General features: G+C 41.6%; 1 protein-coding gene across 2 annotated transcripts in view; it reads right to left on the bottom strand.

Annotated features, from left to right (window-relative positions):
- The window catches only part of NRG3 (neuregulin 3), a 181,362-nt gene extending 160,943 nt beyond the window's left edge, over positions 1-20,419 (bottom strand). Inside the window, exon 1 of one of the 2 annotated variants that reach the window (XM_053450951.1) lies at positions 19,702-20,419. In XM_053450951.1, the coding sequence (XP_053306926.1) occupies positions 19,702-20,419 (718 nt within the window). The remainder of the gene's footprint in view (positions 1-19,701) is intronic. The other variant, XM_053450952.1, reaches the window with a different exon arrangement.
- Positions 20,420-21,510: the final 1,091 nt, after the last annotated feature.

Genomic DNA, 21,510 nt, shown 5'->3' with positions numbered 1-21,510 from the left:
TTTCCTAGGAGGTCAGAATGTTTGCTGGGTATGAGGGTATCGCAGGGTTCTACAGCCCTAAAAGCCCCGATAATGTGTACAGAAACAGCAGGGAACGGCTTTATGAGTTAACCCATCATTCTTCCTCTAAACAAATAGCCAGAGATAGCCGCAGTAAAAAGTCTGAGAGGGTGGCAGATAAGCGGAACAGCTTCCCAGCAGAGGTGGTAAACGTGCATAGAATTGGCATATGGATCAAGGACAGTAACATTTTTTTTTTTTAATGTAACCAGCGTCACAAAAGCAATATATAGATTTCCCAATGATGGTTATTGAGCCGCGGAGTGACTGTGCAACAAACGAGCGCAGTCAGATAATTACTAACGGAAAAGAGATTGCTTACTTTCACTTAGATGGCAGTAGACAGGCGGAACAGCCGCCCAGCAGAAGTGGTAGAGGCCAATACACTGGGGGAAATTAAACAAGCAGGAGCAATATGCCGACCCCAGGCTTGTTTACACTCCCTCGCTGTATTAGCCTCTTCCACCTCTGCTAGGAGGCTGTTCCGCTTATCTACTACCCGATCCCGGAAAGCGGAAAAACATCTTTTTTTTTTTAGGTCTATCAATGAGGAACCAGGTAAAAAAAATGATTTGTAGCTTTAAGTGACCCGCCACGACCTGCGTCACAGCGCCGGAGCGGGCAGGAATGGCAGATTTATTGTTTGAAAGGTTTTATTGATCTGAAATGGCTGCGCGCGGGGAATCGTTTGGTCTCCGCTCTCTCCTCTGTGTCTCTGGTGAAAGCTCAGCACTTAGGGGTAGCGCGAGAACATTGATGGCTCCGGTGACTCGATGGGGGGGTTCTGATATCTCCCGATGCAAAAAGCACTTGGTAACAGCAGCGGTCGATTCTCCTGTATCGGAGGCAACTGCTCTTTAATCCTCAAAAGAATTAACACTATATATCTATACACTACATATATATATATATACACACTATATATATATACACACTATATATATCAACACTATATATATATACACACACTATATATACACACACTATATATACACACACTATATATACACACTATAGATATATATATATCCACACTATATATACACACTATATATATATACACTATATATATATATATATATATATACACACTATATATATATACACAGACTATATATATATATATATATATATATATATATATATATACACTATATAAATATATATATACTAAATGGAACCATTCAACGGTTTGGGATCACTTAGAAATGTCCTTTTTTTGAGAGAAAAGCACATTTTCTCCATTAAAATAACATGAAATGGTTCAGGAATCCAGCACAGGCGGGGTTAATGTTGTAAATGACTATTGCAGCTGGAAACGGCTGATTTTTTATGGAATCTCTTCATAGATGGACATCACTCTTTATCACTCCCATCACTCCTGTGTTCCAATGGCCCTTTATCACTCCCATCACTCCTGTGTTCCAATGGCCCTTTATCACTCCCATCACTCCTGTGTTCCAATGGCCCTTTATCACTACCAACACTCCTGTGTTCCAATGGCCCTTTATCACTCCCATCACTCCCGTGTTCCAACGGCCCTTTATCACTCCCATCACTCCTGTGTTCCAATGGCCCTTTATCACTCCCATCACTCCTGTGTTCCAATGGCCCTTTATCACTCTCCATCACTCCTGTGTTCCAATGGCCCTTTATCACTCCCATCACTCCTGTGTTCCAACGGCCCTTTATCACTCCCATCACTCCTGTGTTCCAATGGCCCTTTATCACTCCCATCACTCCTGTGTTCCAATGGCCCTTTATCACTCCCATCACTCCTGTGTTCCAATGGCCCTTTATCACTCCCATCACTCCTGTGTTCCAATGGCCCTTTATCATTCCCATCACTCCTGTGTTCCAATGGCCCTTTATCACTCCCATCACTCCTGTGTTCCAATGGCCCTTTATCACTCCCATCACTCAATATTTCCTGCTTTATTCATGGTGAGCATCCCTTTAACTTTAGATTTTTGTTACTTTTTCGTGTGATACATTTTTTTCTAAGAAAAAAAAAATATGTAATTTAATTTTATTATTATTATTTTTTTCATACACAGGCATAGCCTCAAGCGAACCAGAAAAAAGTTATTTAATTTTTGTAGCCGGTACAAAGCCTCCCAACGGTAAACTACCGAAAAGAAACATTTTAATATAATTTAGCTTCTTTAAAAACATGCCAAGCATATATTAAAAATCCTCGACGTATTTTTTGTTTTTCTCATCCAAAGAAAGCAATGTTTTGGGAAAGTTTTTTTCTTTTTTTTTCTTTTTTAATAAGAATTTGCATTGTTAAAAACCCATAAACGAATTAATTGAATTAGCCTTATCTTTACAGAAAAATTGGCAAAACATTTGAATAATAACAACTTATCCAAGTTGGCAATGAAAGTATTTTGTTCGAACGCCGCAAAACAATTTAATCCAATTTTTTATTTATTTATTTATTTTTATTTTTTATTTATTTATTTTTATTTTTTTTGTATTTTTTTTTTTTTAATTTTTTTTTTTTCTACTTTGGGGAAAAAAAATGTAAAAAAAATTCTAAATTGTGAATTAGAGGCCAGGAGTCAAGGGGGCCGAAGCTGGAGCTGAAATTAAGAAATTTCAATCTGACTCCTGGCAGAACAACAGGGAGAAAGTGTCTGTGTGCAACGAGATAATCTCAGCTCTGCATTAAGTCAATAATCTTCGGAGAAAAGCTTTCCCCCCTTCTCCAGTCTTTTGCCGGCTTCCTCTTCTGGTTAATGGATGCATTTTCTATCCAGTAATAGAACCGCGTCAGGTGACTCCAAAATCCCGAGGGAGAGGACTGCATAATAAGATAACCTGATGGAGTACAGCATTTCATCTTTTTTTTTTTTCTTTTCCGGAGCTTTTAAGGTGACCCTGTCCTTGTTTTTATGCTTAAATTAGAAGGTTTTTAAACGTAATGTAACTGAGAGGGTGGTAGATAAATGGGATAGCCTCCCAGCAGAGGTGGTTGAGGCATGGGATAGGCATACGGCTCATGAATCTAACACAAGACCAACGACTGATAAAGGTTTGAGTCTTTACAGCGGGAGAAACGGGCAGACTGGACGGGGGCCGGATGGGGCCGATGTGCCTATTCATACTCACAAAGACACAAATACCCAAGATGCTTCTTTTATTTCAGTTTGCTAAAGTAAAACGAACAAATGGCTTAATGTTACCACTTCTGCTGGAAGGCAATGCCAGTGTTCCACTACCCTTTAATACAAAGCAACTATGAAATGAAAAAAATCACTGGTTTGCCAGCTGGATGGGAAAAAAAATATATCAACCACTGGTTTGAACATATTAATTTATACTAACGTAAATAACTTTTTTACCCCAGTTGTAGTTTTCGCCCCATAATATAAAGTTTTCAGGCAGCTGCATATCAGCCGTTTGTATGATTCTCGCTCTGTTATCTGATCCCCAATCTACTAACCCCCCCAACTCCTTATCATACTGCCTGTGGGGAATAAAAGAATGGCTCAGTCTTAATCACACAGTAGGACTCTCTGACTAATGAAAGTCTATGGAGGGCGGACTTCATTAGCATCGCCATAAAGCATCAGCTCAGTGTGGTGTTTGATCACGAAAATCACACAAAATGTCACATGACTGACAGCAATGCATTACTGTATACAGCACTGGGGGTGTATTACTGTATACAGTGCCGGGGGGGGGTTACTGTATACAGCGTTGGGGGGACTTCCCCTTTAATGGCTTCCCGCAGAGAGTTTATTTATTTTGGCGCCGTGGCGATTACCATTAAACGTTAACTCCATCCAGTAATTACGTTCTGACTCTTGAACCCGGTTGAAGTGAATCTCCAAGTTCCCGCGATTCCAATTATTTCGCACTTCACTCACCTCGCTGCTGATTGTATCGGGGAAAGTAATTACCCGCACGCGGCGAGCTGGGGAGGAATCGGACTTATCTGACTTTTTAACTAACTGGTAATTACCTTTTTCTGCACACGCACCGATCAGCAAGCAATGAGCCTCCGTTCTTTAGAATTAGTTAAAAAAAACCAAACATTGTAACGTTCTAGAATGTTCTATTCTCGTTCCACGACCAACCACAATTAATTGATTTTAAGGCGTTTTATGACCCACCGAATTAAAAATTAGCACTTTTCGGGATGCTGATGACCAATTTTCCATGGGTTTTAGGAATCCGTCGAGCATAGAAAGGGCGGGGTGCCAAGAAGATAACACAGGAGGGGGTAAGCTATTCTCTCCCAAACACAAGTCACTCCACGTAGACAACGAGCCACATGGAACCTGAGATGAACCCTATTTCCGATTTCCACCATATGGGAATCCAATTTCTGTCGGCTGCCGAACTCTTCTTGGTTGAGTATTTTGCCCGTTTTAGTAGTTTGCCAGTTGGCGTTGTCCATGTGGAGGCCCATCTTAGAATCGTGAAGGACCACATGGCGGAACGCGACACCGATCTTGACCTAAAGTCTAAATGTCATCTCCAAACATGAGGTTGGGAAGGTCCACCACGGGTAAGGATGGCATGTTATACGTTTATGTAGATATGGATCTGTGAACCAAGAGAGGTTGACTACATCGTGCCTCACTTGGGACAGATGCCTCTCCTTCTCCCATGCCAGACCAGCCAAGGATTCTGCCCACATGGACATTTTGCCACCCTTTGCGTGAAGAAGACGGGGTTCCTTAAACAATCAGGGAACCAATTGGCTCAGAATTCTGAGTAACCAGGTTCTGTTTTAACATGAAGGTGAAAGATTTCGAAAAATACTTTTTGGGCAAAATTTCTACAATTTTATGATTTTTTTGAAAAATTATTTTCTGAGAAAATCTTCCACCACGAACCCACAAATTTAAAATCACTTTTTTGTTATAACTCGACTAACTCATCCTGTTTATTTATTTATTTAGTTTAGCTCTAGAATACTTTGGATGGCCTTTTATATATATATTTTTTTTAGCTTTAATTATCAAAAAAAATCTCTAAAAAATTACAATAAAAATAATGTTCTAGCTTTAATTAGCAAAAAAAAAAAAAACAACAAAAAACTTTTCAGTAACTTGAAAATCTGATCCTATTTATTTATTTATTTTGTTTCGCTCCAGAATACTTTGAATGACATTTTTTATATTTTTTTAGCTTTAATTATGAAAAAAATCTCTAAAAAATATAATAAAAATAATGTTGTAGCTTTAATTAGCAAAAAAACCCAAAACTTTTCAGTAACTTATCTCATCCAATTAAATTATTATTATTATTATTTTTTTTTTTTTTTTTTTTAGCTTTAGAATACTTTTATATATTTTTTTGCTTTAACTGAGGGGGGAAAAAAAAAACTCTAAAAAATATAATAAAAAATTAATTTTAACAAAATTCCCAAAGCATAATAGGCATAACCTTGAGATGAATTTAGTATTATCGGTGGCCTCATAAAATCCAGGAATTTTTGTTTTTGTTTTTTATTATTATTATATTTATTGAAAAAGGTATTAGCTTTCGCGTTCCGTTTGCAATAAAACCATTTTAAAGTATCGATAAAATCTCAGTAGTCTGCAAGCGTCCTAAGTGGCCGCGTCTTCTCCAGAATAAGTGCTTACGCCGTTTATTTCCAATACCCGGCTTTTCCATATACATTTAATACATTTCGGATATATATGTATGGCGTTCTTTATGGCGTATTAATATTTCATGAGGAAAGCTCATGAAATATTACTGAATATTACATTAAGTGAACACAGTAGTATCGGCTTTCAAACCACCTGAATGAAACTGTAAGATGGAAATAGATATTTTATATATATATATATTGTCAGAAATGTTATTACGGGTTTATAACTTGACTACCTAGGTCTTGCAGCAGGGGAGGAACGAGGGATGTAGGGACTGGACAAACTCAACAGTGACACTTGGGAGAGATAGGCATGGGATAGGCTCCTGAATCTAAGACGAGGCCGACGACTGATTAAGGTTTGAGTCTTTAAGGGCGTCTAGATGGGGTGGGATGGAGCTGATCTGCCGGCGGGTTCTATGTTGGCAGGAACGTGGCATTAAGTGGATCCATCAGGTTCAGACGTCGTTGAGTTGTTAGGGTTCTATAAGCTCAAGGAGTAGAGCAAAGACGTCTTCTCACGTCATGGATTTTACATGTACGCCTTTTGTTGACCTCACCAAAGTGTCCTTCTGAAGCAGTTCCCGTAAGACATTCCAAGCATTCCCGAGATGTCTCAGGATCTTAGGAAATCTGGGTCAACAAAAACTAGCTGATGTCACCGAAATGCAGGCCATACAAAAAACAAGGAATGGAAAGGACTTAATGTCTCAAAGGATTGGCTCATTAAGACGTGTAACATGATGAGGCCACCATCTGGAGATCAGCATTCATGTCTTGAGGAGATCCTCTGATCCCCCTGAATAGCCCAGCGAGCTGTAAAGTTGATGGCGGTCTATGCTGTGGCCCCACAGACCACCATGTCAACCATGGCTCCCACGTGGCCACCATACGATGCTGTAAAGCTGAGCACCACTAGGTGGTTCTTCAGGCAAGTAAGAGGGACAATCCTCCTCTAGACATGAATGCTGATCTCCGAATGGTGGCCTCTATGGTCAAGTTTGGGTTAACATACCAGATGGGGTACTTGTGTCTAAGACTTTCTAACATATCTTCTAGCTAACCTCAGAAAGAAAGCATGCTTTGAAAGCAGGGGCGAGAGGGTTGTAGATTACAGCCACCCAGCAGAGGTGGTAGAGGGTAATACAGTGAGGGTATTAAACATGCATGGGATAGACATACGGCTCCTGAGTCTAAGACGAAACCAACGACTGATTAAGGTTTGAGTCGTTACAGCAGGAGAAACGGGCAGACTGGACAGGGGCCGGATGGGGCCGATCTGCCGGCAGGTTCTATGTCTCCAAATAGTTTGACGCTATGAAATTCCCCAGGGAATTAACCCCGAAAGCACGTTTTCCAGCGATCGCTCGGTAGGTTTGCGTCCTACTCAAAGATCCTACATCCACGTTCATGGAAAACCACGCCTCACTTTACGTTTCACTTTTATTGCCCCTCGTACTTTTCCGTTACCGGGGGTAATGTGTTTCACAGAAATGCACTCTTTAACCCTTAGATGGCTGCTACCACGTTCATTTTATCTTCGTTCTTTAATTGGTACCGGTTTGGCCGATGAGAGGTTTAATCCCATCGTTTCGGAGGCCAAAAGTCATCTTACCGGTGTAACCCGACCAAATAAAGACTCTTGAGCTAATGCGCCAATCTTTCATATCTTACACACAAGATCAAGCTTATCTTCCGTAGTGTACTAATCATTACTCCTTAGCTTTGTGATACCACATGTGGCTCCATATTTACTACCCCTCATACCTAATTAGTTTTTTTACATCTTTACAGACCTCCGCAATAGATTATCTAATTACGCCAAGAACAGACAATAGAGCTTTGATCATCTTCACAACTCCTTCGGAGCTTTCTCTTTAGATCAATTTTCCATGTGTAGATCGGCTGCCTTGATGTGCCTGAAGTTCATTGTGTTCCATAATTTCGCAATTAACGCTCAAAGAATATCTGTCGCTTTTTCCCAAATCTTATGTTTTTGTGGTTCCTTACGCTAAATCAACCCTTAGAAACCCATCTTATGTGTATACCTGGGAGGGGGGCATCTTATTTTCCTGTTCTCATGACCTACACAAGGCTCGTGTCATAAACTTAAAGTTCCCAGGTCATGGGATGTCATGGGAGGTCATAGTTCTTAGGTTCCCGGTCAACTCGCTGAGATCCCTAAGTTTGTTAAAGTTTGAGGAGCACTAGAGAGTCTCTCGCTGGGATAAAGGAACTGAGGTGCTTCAGCTGTAATCCATGCCAGGTTGTCCCTAAAACCAACAGGGTTGTCCTCCTGGTGTGACCTGCTGAAGTTCAATGATGTCTCCTTTCCTGTCCCCTGCAGTTCTAAATGGCTTACTGTGTCGGCGATTGTCCTTCAAAAGTTGAGGGTTGGGTGGATGAAAAACTCCTGTCCCCCCCAACAGTAAACACTTTTTTGGGGTCACCAACTTTGATTACCAGAGTTGACAAACCTCTCAGGTATGTATGCATACTCCCCAACATTTAAAGTGTCCATTTCAGGTGGAGGTGGAGAGGAGCAGGGCTGGAACGGGTAGGGACTGGGGCAGAATTGCCCCCTTTCTTTCCTGAAGAACAACCTAGTGGAGCTCAGCTTTAGAGCATCATATGGTGGCCACGTGGGAGCCATAGTGGAGGTCAGTGGGACCACAGCATCGACCGCCATCAAAAAAAAAAATGAAATTCTAAAATTTCCCTTCATTTTGCTTGATTCGGTGGGGTGGAATGGGTTAAAAGAACAACTGCCGTTGTATAATCCATTCGAGGTTTGCTCAGTGCTCTAGCGTCTGTAGGTCGCGGAAATAATCTCTGCCTAAGAACTGTGCTATCAGAGCACCAGTATCCGTACACACTGCGGTGATACCTCCCAGTACGGCTCCCCTGTTAAACCAGTTTAATGGCAATAAAGAACTCTTGAGCGGACTATGTATCATATTATCCCTGTCCTCAAACTATAAGAGATTTCCAAAGGTAAATACATTTTCTGCGTTCAAATCCTCGTTTTCCCAGAATGCAGCAGCCCTTATCTGCATAAATTTACATAAATGATGTTTCAAATACCATATTTGGTAATGGACTGGAGAATTGCCATATATGGACTGGAGAACCACCAACTACCAATACTTTATATGTTGTCTCCTGCCTAGCTGTGGAGATATATATTATTATCATACATAAAAAAACAAAACATTTTTACGGTAAATAAAAATTCTGATTTTGAGCTACATTTGTAAGTAAAAATTTTTCTATATTGCCAATATTAATATTAAAAAATATTAAAAATTAATATTAATTTTTATTAGTGCTACAGAATCTTCTGGAGCTCTATAATGACCATGTAATAATTTAATGTTTTTTTCCAAATTCAGTTTTTTTTGCACCAAAATATATATATATATATATATTTTTTAATGAATTTAAGTTAAGAATTTTAGGAAATGCTCACTTTTGTAATTAAGATTAAAATTGCCAAGAAATGCCAGCCTTCTCTTAAATAGAAAGAAGAAAAAAAAGACGGAATATATATTGTAATTATCGGTTTTCACACGTATGCTCTTTGGAATCACGTAGTATATATTTAAACTTTGAACACGCAAAATTACATGTAACTGAGGGATAATTTGATTTCATATGTAAACATGCATTACGTGTTATGTATAGTCTAATTAGACAGACGTAACTATCATGTTTCCGGATTCTGTTTGCCGTTGGAGGAACGTGAAGTTAATTATCTGCCACGGTGGTTATTAAGATCTGTACCCTGGAATTAAGTAGTAGAGAGGGTGACAAGACGGACACAAACTTCAATTTCTCCATGTTTTGAAATAGCCCATGGTTCAAACACGGTACATACGTGTCTAGGGCTTTGAGGGAACTGGTGCCCAGCTGCAGGAGCCTGGAGAATTGGATTGTAGAGGAAGATCGCAGAAGATGAGTTGGCGGGGAGAAGGTATCTGAGGTCCTTGTTAACCTTACGTGTGTTAATAGAGCTCCAGGTCCAGTAGCGCTATTACTATGGTGAAGATCATGAAAAATTACAAGAATATCACATGCTATGGCCAGTCCAGAAGAAGAAGAGGTCCTTGCTCTTGGGAGCTTACAATCTACTAGGAGGTTTAGAGGAATGAGACAAAAGGAGAGGGGCTGCTTGGGTGAGGATGGTTTGGTTTGTACTGAGGGTGATGTGGAGAAGTTGATGGCCTGGAGATCTCAAAGGTGGTTAGGAACGATGGCTTCTTTGGAATCCTGGTAGAGGTTGCAAGCTTCTACGGACAGGTGGGTTTATAGTGAATGTGTAAAGTTAGAATAGGTCGGGGAGAGTCTAAAGGGAATTCCAGAGAATAGGTGCAGGGCAGAAGAAATCCTAGAGACGTGGGAAGAATAACAATGGTAGAAGAGCCACACAAGTCATGGGGACAATGAAGAGAGCAGTCTAGAAAGTATTTGGAGATGAACAAAGATGTAGAGGGCTGGGTTATTAACAGCTTGGTAGGTCAGGATATTAAATTTTATCATAGAGGGTATGGGGAGCCAATGGAGGGCCTGGCAAGGAGAAGTGACCTTTTGCTTTGGCAGTGAGGAGATCATTAGAGGGCTGCCTACATAGAGTGTTGTGGATGGAAACCATATTGTAGAGGATCAAAAATAGAGTTAGTGGAAATAAAGTGAGTTAGGAAACTATAGATTAAATGTTCCAGTAATCGGGGAGCCAAGGAAAAAGACAGGTAGGTGGATAATTTGATGAGGAGATGGGCAGGGGAGAGCTGGCCCCATCGTCCGCTTGCCTCTTCCCCTGGTAACTAAGATACACACTGGGACACATATTTACACTCACACTCTCACACACATGCTTACACAAACTTACAGACACACATACATACTCAGTGGACCAAAAGTGGGCTAGTCCAAGTCAGACAGGCCCTTTTTTGTCCTCCCCCAGAGGAATTGTTCCCCCTGCCACCAGGCCAGTCTGCCCACCCCTGGAGATGGGATATTGATGGGATATAGACATGGCATCTACTGCGGCTTGTAGGGCTGTAGAACCCTGTGATATCCTTACAAACAGAAAGTGTCCTGAGGTGCATCAGGGGAGGAAAGAGAGATCTGGAGATTTGGGGCAAAAAGAGGGACCGGACGTATTTTGTCAATAGAAATTCTATTTGAGATCATTTTTAAAAAGTTTACAAAAACCGAACATCGAAACAAATACACAAATATCTCCGTTTCTGACCACCTTTTTTTTAAATTCTCTGTGTTATTAAACATTTATCATTGTCATCAGATCAATACATTCGAAGTTGGAATGGACCGTTGTGATAACCTACTTAACTCTTAACAAATTATTGTTTACAATGCCATGTTTTGTACACCTATTATTGTGAATAATTTGGGCTTTTAAGCATTGCCAACCTTCCTTACGAGGCAGACTCACCCTTTCATTTCCTCCTTAATTGTTGGCTGCCAGCCAAGACTCGGAGAACGAGAGGCAAGGAAATATTCCATCGACAAGCAGCAGGGAGAGAGAGAGAGTGAAAAAAAAAGAGAAAGGAACAAAGGAACAAGGAAAATCTGCACTCGCTTCAGCAAAACTATCACGTATGTGCTCCGAAATCCCTTCTACAAGGTGGTAGAACACAAACGAGGGCATGTTGAGCTTGGCCAAACCCTCTTGACCCACTCGATGACCCCCTTTTCCACCCCTGATGCCCTTCTTTTCTAGGAGCTCGGAACGCTTGTTGGGTATGGATGTATCTCGATGTTCTGCAGCCCTAATGAGAACCTTCAGAAATCTGTCGACATTTTAAGGGTTAACAAGATCTCAACCATGTAGCAGATGGAGTGTTGCTACGAGTAACTCAGAAAGCCACGACCAGTTACATTTTATTGATTTCATTACCCGGTTGCATCCTGTTAGGACGGAGGGGTATAATAGAACCTGGCCTCACCCGACGGATTAACCATTATTAGTCTCCACCGTCCTCTCTTTCTTTCGTAATCACCAGAATTCGCTCTGGAATATGTGCATTTCCTAATTAGATACGTGTGAATCACGCGTGATCCTCTTTGTAGCCCTAATTCCTTCGACCGTTATTAAAATTCGCCATCTGATGGTGGGGAGGGATTTTTGGATAAGCAGATAGAAGCAGAGGACATACGAGAAGATCCCCAAACAGATTGTCCAAATGTCTGGGAGTCGTGGATGGTTCCTCTCCTCTACAAATTGTCCATAAAAATCACTGAACTCAATTTTAATGGATTCATTGGCAATATTATTTCATACAAAAACACCAAAATCAAGATGTCTAGATGGGGGGGGGTTCTCATCAATGAGAACCCTACGACTGTTTGATGTTGATAGTACTTGGCCAATGCCAACAATGATCTGATTATTTTGGCCTTGGGTCCTATACTAGACGACAATATAAATTGGTTAAATAGGGGGAAATTAAGGAAGTGTATTCTAGTGACGATGGGAGGGGGGTGTAAAAATAGATAATTATATCAAAGCTGATGCACCCCACATATTAACCCTTTAATAGGCCATCACAGGTTCTACTGTAGTGACTCGCTAATGGTGGCAACCAAATGGTTCCAATGACGGTCGTTTTGGAGGCTGTGACTTGTCAGGGCGTAGGGTTATTGCGAGTGGAGTCACCTGTATTCAAGCAGGGATTCCAGCTGTGATATAGCAGGGAGAAAAGCACCAATCGAGACGCTCAGATATCATGAAATCAGATTAGAATATGAAGGCTCTAGACTGCCCACCCTGAGACCGGGGTAAGAAGCCCAGAGACTTCGAGGGCAAATCCCGACACTTCCTTGGCATGGTTATTGACTGTTAACAACGTTGGCTCTCTAAATAAATAAATGAGTCGATATTACATGCTCTGTCATGCAATTCATTTATGTTTCTTCAAGACTGGAGCTTAATACCAAGGTTAATTTTCATGGCAAACCAAGTGTGGTAAAACAATTTCACTAGAAGAACGTCGAGAGGCAATAAACACGAGAGAGGGGGGCAACACTTTACTGGGGATATTTGCTGCTTTTTGTGTTATTAATACGACTGATAATATGATTATACCGTCATATCACGCACTGTTATTGGCCTACTTCGAGCCATATGTAGAAATTGTCTCCAGGAACCTATCACAAGACCATGCAATGAAGTTGAGAAGTTTCTTTCATCTTCATTTTCATAGAATAATATTATTATGGGAGGTTCCTGATATTTCCCCTCCCCCTTTTTTTTTTGTAACACCACGATTTCATCCTGGGGCTTGAGGAACAAATTGAGAAAATGTCCTCAAAAATAAGTCCAAGTGGAGAAGACATGGACGACCAGCCAACCTAGACCTTTGTTTACCGAGCCCTGCACGTCCGAGACATGGGAAATAGTTTTTTCTTTTTTCATCTAAATCTTTTGAGATGAATATTATTTTGAGGGGTTCTGGGTATTTTCCACTTTTTATAACTCCATGATTTCATCTTAGGGCTTGAGGAACAATTTGAGAAAATGTTCTCAACTATAAGCCCATGCGGAGAAGACCATGGGCGACCAGCCAAGCTGGACCTTTGTTTACTGAGCCCTGCACAACAAGAGGGTCAGAAGCTTAGATGGTGTTTGAGCCCAAATATCACATGACTGACGACAATAGCGCCTCCAGGTCTCCAGATAAGGGGAGGTTATTGGGACAAAATGAGATAAAACCAGGTTTTTGTCACCGACCGAAATTACTCTATACAGTGCTGGGGGGTTATATTACTGTATATAGCACTAATCCTACAGCCAGTTAAGATGGCTGCTCCTGTGATATATGTATATATATAAGATGGGTCGGTTATTTAACCTGTAAAGGCCGTTACATATGTTTGTTTTAGCATTTCAGGCTACCGCCAATCACGATGTTTTGACGTTTTGTTATTCGGTGAATAATTACCGGGATACGTGGGCTGCGCGTTCCAAACAAGAACAGCTTCTTAAGAGCACCAGATGCACCAATCAGCCGTAAGAAGACTGACGATCGCGCTGCGAACGAAACCCGCGCGTTAATATTCGGAACGGACGGAATACCCTAACTCAATATTACCAACCAGCTGATGGCGTCAGATAACTCGTAACGTTATATCCGTGTCTAATCTCAACGCGAGACTGCCAGGCTTCCCTGATTAGTCCCTCTGTCAAACTGTGTCCTTTTTTCCTCCCCTGCTTCCCCTTTTTACCTCCCCCGATGTCCATCTGCCCTCTCCTGATGCCCATCTATCCACTCTTTCCTCCACTGAAGCCCCGCTCTTCTTCTCCAATAATGCATATAATGACTGCAGGACATGGCTTTATAAACCTTAATCAGTCGTTGGTCTCGTCTTAGATACAGGAGCCGTATCCCTATCCCATGCATGTTTAATACCCTCGCTGTATTAGCCTCTACCACCTCTGCTGGGAGGCTGATACATAATATATTATCAGTGCACTCAATGAGACAGCTGCTTCGTATCTGCACCGAGAGGTGTGCCTTCTTAAGGATTCTGCAGAGACGTAAACCGAGCATCAATAGGGAAAACATCTGGATGAATCCACACTTAAGCCTGTCAGACGTGTTTCGTATTACATGCACATTTTTTAGATGGTTGATATGGGTTTTTTGGGTTTTTTTCCCCATAAGTAATCCTTTTTTTAATTTGTTCTATACGTATACTGAGTGACGTGAGAAGGTCTTCTATGATGTAGAAGGTACCTAAGATCTACTCATCTATCCTTGTAGAGATGTCCATAAAGCTAATGACTTCATCCAAACTGAGGAAGAAAGTATAAAAACCGAGGGTGAGGAGGGCAAGCTCGCCTCTTCATCTACCCCCCCATACCACCTCAACCTCTATCCTTTCTCCTCCATTGTTTCAAGGACCGAGATCCTTCACCACCCCAGGTCCATAGACCTTGACCTGGTAGAAGGTATGTCTAATCTGTATAAGAAACAAGAAGACCCAGAAGCCATGATTTCTTCTGACTTTTGGTCACAGGGACATCTGGATATTGAAACAAAGGCTTCGGGTACGAAGGCTTGGGAGGTCTAACTCAGATAGTATTTGGAGAATCCAACTAAGATGCTAAGAACATGCTCTTGGAAATATATTAAGGAGAATTCTGGAGGCGATACTGAAGCAAGGACATTCTATTGCTTTCCCGGTGACCATTGCTATTGCTAGTTCTGCCACCTTTTGCCACAGATCACCGAATTAAAATGATCTCTAGATATCTCCCAAAAGCTGTGATGGTGACTACTGGTGGTACTATTCTGGTGACAATAAAGTAAAATAATATTAGGTTTATTACTATTTTTTTTTACAAATGTTCTGTATATCCAGAGGAAACCTAGCTGTCATTCCCTCACCACCCTTGTTAGTCACACCTGAGAGAATGACTCTACGATTCTTGATTTTGTTTGGCCCTTAAGGCTTTTTCAGTTTCGACGTTCCAAGTTTGCCGTGGGCTTTGTCATCAACTTCGGTTCCTTCTACAAACATGGCAGGTCATTTTTTTTTTCCTCCCTTTTGTTTTACGCATGTTCTACCTCGATTGTTGAAGCCATGTCTTAGCTTCGTAGAAATTTGCCCACAAAATAAATGATGTCTGTATCTAGGGCTTGGGCTGATGGTATTGGGTCTGGTGGAGAGGAACACCAGCTTATATCTGCCCGAGAACACCTTGACTTTTTTCAATGTGTCCAACCTTGGGAGGTTCTAGGTATCCAGTAGGGAAATCCAGCTCTAGCTCATCTCCTCTCAAAGCTCTTTTGCTCACCTCACCAAAACAATTTTAATATGAAGCCAAAGTACAATAACCTCCGGAAAAGCTAAAGGAATCTACATGACCATGAGTAATGATGAACTCTTCAAGGGTGACGTTGTTTTATTAACATCATTGAGAAGCATCATCAGATTTGTTCCATCTACCTATTTCAAAATGACCCAGAAGCACCAGGTTCTGGGTCATGAACTAGAGTTCATCTTTGATGAAGACACTCAATCTCTTTGGACTTTGGAATCCAAAGGACTCAGTACCTACCAAACCCAAGGAGGACTTAAGCTCAGAAGCCGAACTCTGGGTGGGGGAGTGTGGGGCATTGCCCCCAACTTTTGACTGATTTCATTGGATTTTTGTACCAAGGTCTTAAAATTGAGGGTTTTCTTCTGAATTCGGCACCTTAGCTAGGCCAAGACACTCACAGTCGTGTGTCCAACATGATGGATCTGTAACACGATTGTTCTTCTGCAACATCCTAGACATTTTATGAGTAAACCTCTTAGCCACCCTTTGGAACTGTGAGACGATTTGAAGCACCATGGATAGACACAAGGCTTATACATTATTTTTGTTAAATAATCCTCAAATCAAAGGAGATTTCATAAAAAAGAAACACCAACAGAGGTTCCTTTCCTGGTTTTAATCTTTAAACCATGGAGCCTACAAGATGTCCCCTCTTATTGTCTGGTCCTCGTCCTCCCACCTCCTCTGCTATAATGGGAACTGTAAAGTGCCGTATACTCGACTGTCACGTTAGAAGCCGAGGTATACATGTATATCTTATTTTACATCCCTCGACACATCGTAGACATCCTTCTACTTTGACAGCCGAGCGATTGGAAAGAGGGATAACTACCCCTAGTGGTTCAGCCAACTTGCGCGGTTCTTTCTCCAGCCTGCTATGACTGTGTTATGCTTACCGCAGAGACATTTAAAGATTAGACATGTGACATTATAAGTGGTCCTTTGCTGCAGGATTTGGACGGAAAAAAAATGCCTTGTCATATATAAAAAAAAAAATAAAAAAAATCCATAAAAAAAAGAAAATAGCAAAAATGCCCCAGGAAGAATATAAGTACCATGTTTACTGTAGACGGATTTTATTATTTATTATGACAGGTCTGATGCTAAACCCAATTTGCCGTTTTACACCCCGAATCCGACGGAATAAAACCTGCCGTTCTCCAAATCTTCAAAAGAATTAATCCTGATTTTTATTATATATATATATTTTTTTTTTTGGGGACATTTCTTTGAAATTTACATTTTTCAGAGAGCCACCATAGCGATGCTGCAAGGGTCGTCGGATTCCGTGGAAGAGCTCAGATGTTGCGGGCCATAAACCGAGACGTGAGCTGCAGTACTTCGGGGGTTAATGTTTTTATGGAAAGCGGCAGTTAAAATGGGACGAAACGAGCTCCTACGACCGCGTATGTTGTACGTGTTCTTGACTGACCAGCAATTACTGTATTATTTATGCCCAATATTATTATTATTTATGAATATTTATGCCCATTAACCCATTGAGTCCATGAAAGAAAACTCTACTATTGTTTCAATCTAGATTTCACTGGTTAAATCCATTGTTCTTCAATCTAACGGCTGCCGATAAGCCGTCCTTCCATTTCTCCTGTACAGCTTGTTTTTGATCAAACATCTCACTGTCTCCTCATTGAGATCCACGGTCTTATCCCAGAGCGCAGCAAAAGATACAAGAGCGAGATATACACTGCCACAGAGCTCAGACCGCTCTAACGAGAGACCGCACCAAGTAATAAACATTCATTTCGGAATCTGCAGGCCATTCTCAGGAGGTCTCCAATATCTAGATCTGTAGGACATCAACCTGGTCTACTTTTATCTCTGTTCACAAGATGGAACCTCGATCAACAACGACTACCTTTTAACAGCAGTTGGAACAATGACCAAGAAAGGCATCAAACCTCTCTAGAATACCCAAGCTTCGTTAAAAAAAAATATGACATTTCTCCCGATTTAACTCGTGCCAATGGGGCAAGAGATAGATACAGATGTTCTCCAGAGAAGATTGACATTTCCATATGCTGTATCTAGCGTGGTGTTACAATGCAGATCCCCGACAATGATTAAATAAATCAATGTATCCCATCTGTGTTCCTAGCAGAACCTTTTAAAATATTCAAACCACCCATATTTAACTTGAGTAATGGTTCTACTTGTGGTTCTGTCAACCCCCCCCCACCACCACCACCACCAGCCCCAGTGGATCAAAGCCTGTCCTTGTCTGCACTCCCGAAAGTCCACCTTGTGATCGCAATGTCTCGTTGCATCATGAAAACCTCTCGGTGGCCAGACTGAGATTAGTAATTTGGTACCAGTCAACCGTCCTGTCATGCGCGGCCAGCTGATGGCACCTGGGTGATGTTTTTCCCGGGTCTGACGATGCCGTCTGCAAATCGTTAATTAATAAAGAGTCCTCCTGGTAGTCCTCTCTATGGTTATTCATAAACTAGAGAGGTAATTTGGTATATAGATATATGGCCCTTGGCTCTAAAAGACTGGTATATATTTTTAACCCTTTTCGCACGACCTGGAGAACCTCGTAGGCACACGTTGGTGAAACAACAAGAAAAAGCGTACAGAGAACCAGACAAATATGGTTGATGAGGTTAGAAAGCCAACCTACGAAGCGACCCTCTGTAGACGCACCACGGCCTGGATCACGTGGTGACCACCCCGTGCTTGGACATTGGGGCGTACAAAGAGTTAACAGAGTCTACAGAAAAAAAAAAAAAAGAAGAATCGCCCCGGTCAAAAGGTTCCATCCTCCAGTGTTGTTAACCTATTCCTCTCTGGAGCCGTAGCGCGGGCTGCTTTACATTCGCTGTACTGCAGAGAGGTCCTCTTCCCCGGCCACCGGTGACAAGGAGTTATTGCCTTGTTTGCCGTACTGATTTAACAACGGCTTTTCTCGATTTCCCCGCTTTGTCAGTTTGATATCAACCCCCCCACCCCCCCACAGATGGGTTTATGTATCCTAAGGCTTATCAACAAATGGATTTAATGAGAGGAGAAAGAAAATACCCCAGAATAAATAAATATTATTACCAAATCCTCCTAGCTCAATAATCACAGATTATCAGACGGCCAGGATTATGATCCTCGATAGTTTACACTCAAAAACAATATAAAAATATAAACGGTACACCCAGAAAGGGAGGATTTCTCCCCATTTTTAAAATCCGGGAATTCTAGAACGTCCCGCGGTTTCCTCTCTTCGTCCTGCGTAACCTTCATAGGTCGTAAGGTTCTAAGCATAAGGTTACAATCATTTTCCGATTCATTTTAACCACCGTTTACAAAAAAAAAGATAAAAAATCCAGATTTTTTTTTAACAAAATCAGCCCGATTTAGAGGACGAGTCTGGAAAATATATATATTTTTTTTAATTAAATTCATTTTAAAAATGTGAATCTAAATTTTCTGTTTTCGGGGGGGGTTTTTTTGTTTTTTATAGCCTCATTCTATAGGATTTCGAAAAAAAAAAAATAAAAAAAAAAAGGAAGTTTAATCGGATAAAGAAAATTCCTGAAAAATCAACATTTCATCTGAAGTATTTGCCCACCTTTTTCGAATCGATAGTCACGTGACCGAGGCAAGTTGCTAGATCATTTTTTTATGCAGTGTCCCGGGAATCCTTATATAACATGAAATAACGAGGCTAAGTCGTTAATTAGTCATTAGGCAGAAAAAAAAGGAAGCTGCATACGGAATAATAATACATATATAATATATAAATATTATCTGATTTATTTTTTTTCCCCCCAAAAAAATTGCGGAAATTGTACATTAGCTGCGGGGGTTGAACGTATAGAAATATATATTTTTCGGAAGGCGGGGGGGTGGGGGGGTTCTCCTGGTACCGAGGAACTTAAAGTTAACTAGAAACATGAGGAATATCTGCAGTGGCATCGTGGTCATTTTTACTCTAGGACGAGGGAGGAGGAGGAAAGGGGGGGGTTTAACCCATTATCCACCAAGGAGGACCACAACATGCCACTGAAGAACGTTCTACGGCATCGAGCATCTGGAGTATTTTTATCCATTAAATTTGGGGAAATTTTGACATATTGCTCAGCCCCATCCACACCCAAACCAGGATGACTCCCCCCCCACCCCCCGACATCTCTTTTTTTTGTTTTGTTTCTTTCGTACTTACGGTATTTGGGAAGAGTAGTGGTTTCCGGGCTGGTAGTAGACTCCTGAAATTGGGTCCAGGACAGGGTGGAATCGTGAATATAAATTTTGTAAGAAGAGGTAGAGTATTCCGCAGTGGGCCAGGCGGGCATTTGTGGAGTGGCGGGGGTCCCGGGATGAGGGCGTGAAACAAAAGTGGTCGTGCCGAGGGGTACGGTGGTTGAGATAATTGTAGGAGGGGCGACCGTGTGGCGTACGGTGGTGGTTCTAGGGCCAGCCCGGATAGGTATCCTGCTTCCCGGTATACGAGTTGGCGCCCGAGTTGTCGTAGTTAAGCGAGTGCTAATCTGATTGGGGGTCCTCGCTGTCGTCGTCGTCGTGGTGGTTGTGGTCTCCATACTTTTTGGAAAGGAGCTTGGCTTCGAAAGGAAAATTGGATCCTGGCCAATACCCTTGGAATCTATCAAATCGGTCGGGACATAATCCTTGACGGATCCCACCACGATCCACTTGAGAAGCATCAGACTCAGACCCAATCCTATGAATCCAATTAAAAGAGGCACTACACAAAGCCACGTTTGCTGCCTGTTCCATACTATGCAGTCACTGCACCGTACTTCCCGGGGGTTGCGCGCCCCATCGTCCTCCTCCGTGGTGTTTCCACCTGCCGCCTCGTCTGCGGCGGCGGCGGCGGCTCCCGGACGTACAGGTGGTGAGACGGAGGCGGCTACTTCGCTCATCCTATATACCTTTCACCCCCCAAAATACATCGGCGGCGACCAGACACTGATACATGGGCTCCCTTCCAAAAAAAAAAGCAGAAACGGGATAAAAGAGGGGGGGGGGGTGGAGGGGAGAAGAAGAAGAAGAAAAAAAAAAAGAGAAAAATCAGCATTCGATGTCAAGGATAATTAATAACGAACATTCCTCCATTCCAAACGCGGATTCTTGTGGACATCGGAAAAGCCGGTGCTGAATCAGCTAAATAAATCCCGTCCGTCCGGGTTCCAGCGTGAGATTCATCCTCGCAAGTCTTCACCTTCCCGATTTCCCATAGAAATAAACAATCCTTGGAGGGGTATTTTTTCTTCCTTCTTTTTTTCCCGAGCATCCGTAGAGGTCCTCAACTGCCCCCCCCACCCCTTTTCCACCCCACCCCACCGTTTCTCCCTTGTCTACTCGATTTGCAACATTCCGGCACAGAAGGAGCTGCCTTCCTCGTCTCCTTTTTTTTCCTCCTTCTTCGCTTTCCTTATTTTCGCTTTCTCCCTAAGCCCGCAGAAAACAGATGCAAGCAGCGTTTCTCCGCTTGCTTCCTTCCGAAGGCGACAAGGCAGCAAAATGCACCTGTTATTCAGCAGTTACTGCAACCAACCCTTGGCCAGCACTTTATGGGAGAGACCAATCCGCAGCTAGAACTAAGGAGAGACTGAGCCGGCTAAGGCAACAGCACAGACACTCGCATAAGCATTTAGCAGCACAAAAAAATCTCTCCTAAAGGATAGCAGAAGAAGAAGGAGGAGGAGGTGGTGGTGCTGGGGGGGGGGCAACTTCTACATATGGATGTATAGACATATATGCTTTCATGCATACATCTGGATATTTTTTATTTTTTTTATATTTTTTTTTTTATTTTTTTATTTTTTTTACTATAAAAAAGAAAAAAAAAATCTCTTTCCATCGTGCGCGGCGTGAACACAAAACGCTTCTGTGACAGCAAATAAATAAATAAATAAATAAAAATATCTGGGTTTTTTTTTTTTTTTCATTCTGAAATTTTTGTATCGGGATCGTCAAATTCAAAAAAAAAAAAAAAAAAAAATAATAATAA

Source organism: Spea bombifrons, chromosome 11 (assembly GCF_027358695.1).
Source record: "Spea bombifrons isolate aSpeBom1 chromosome 11, aSpeBom1.2.pri, whole genome shotgun sequence".
NCBI classification, from domain to species: Eukaryota; Metazoa; Chordata; class Amphibia; order Anura; family Pelobatidae; genus Spea; species Spea bombifrons.
The sequence above is the reverse complement of the archived record's forward strand: the minus strand, read 5'-3'. Positions and strand labels throughout refer to the sequence as shown.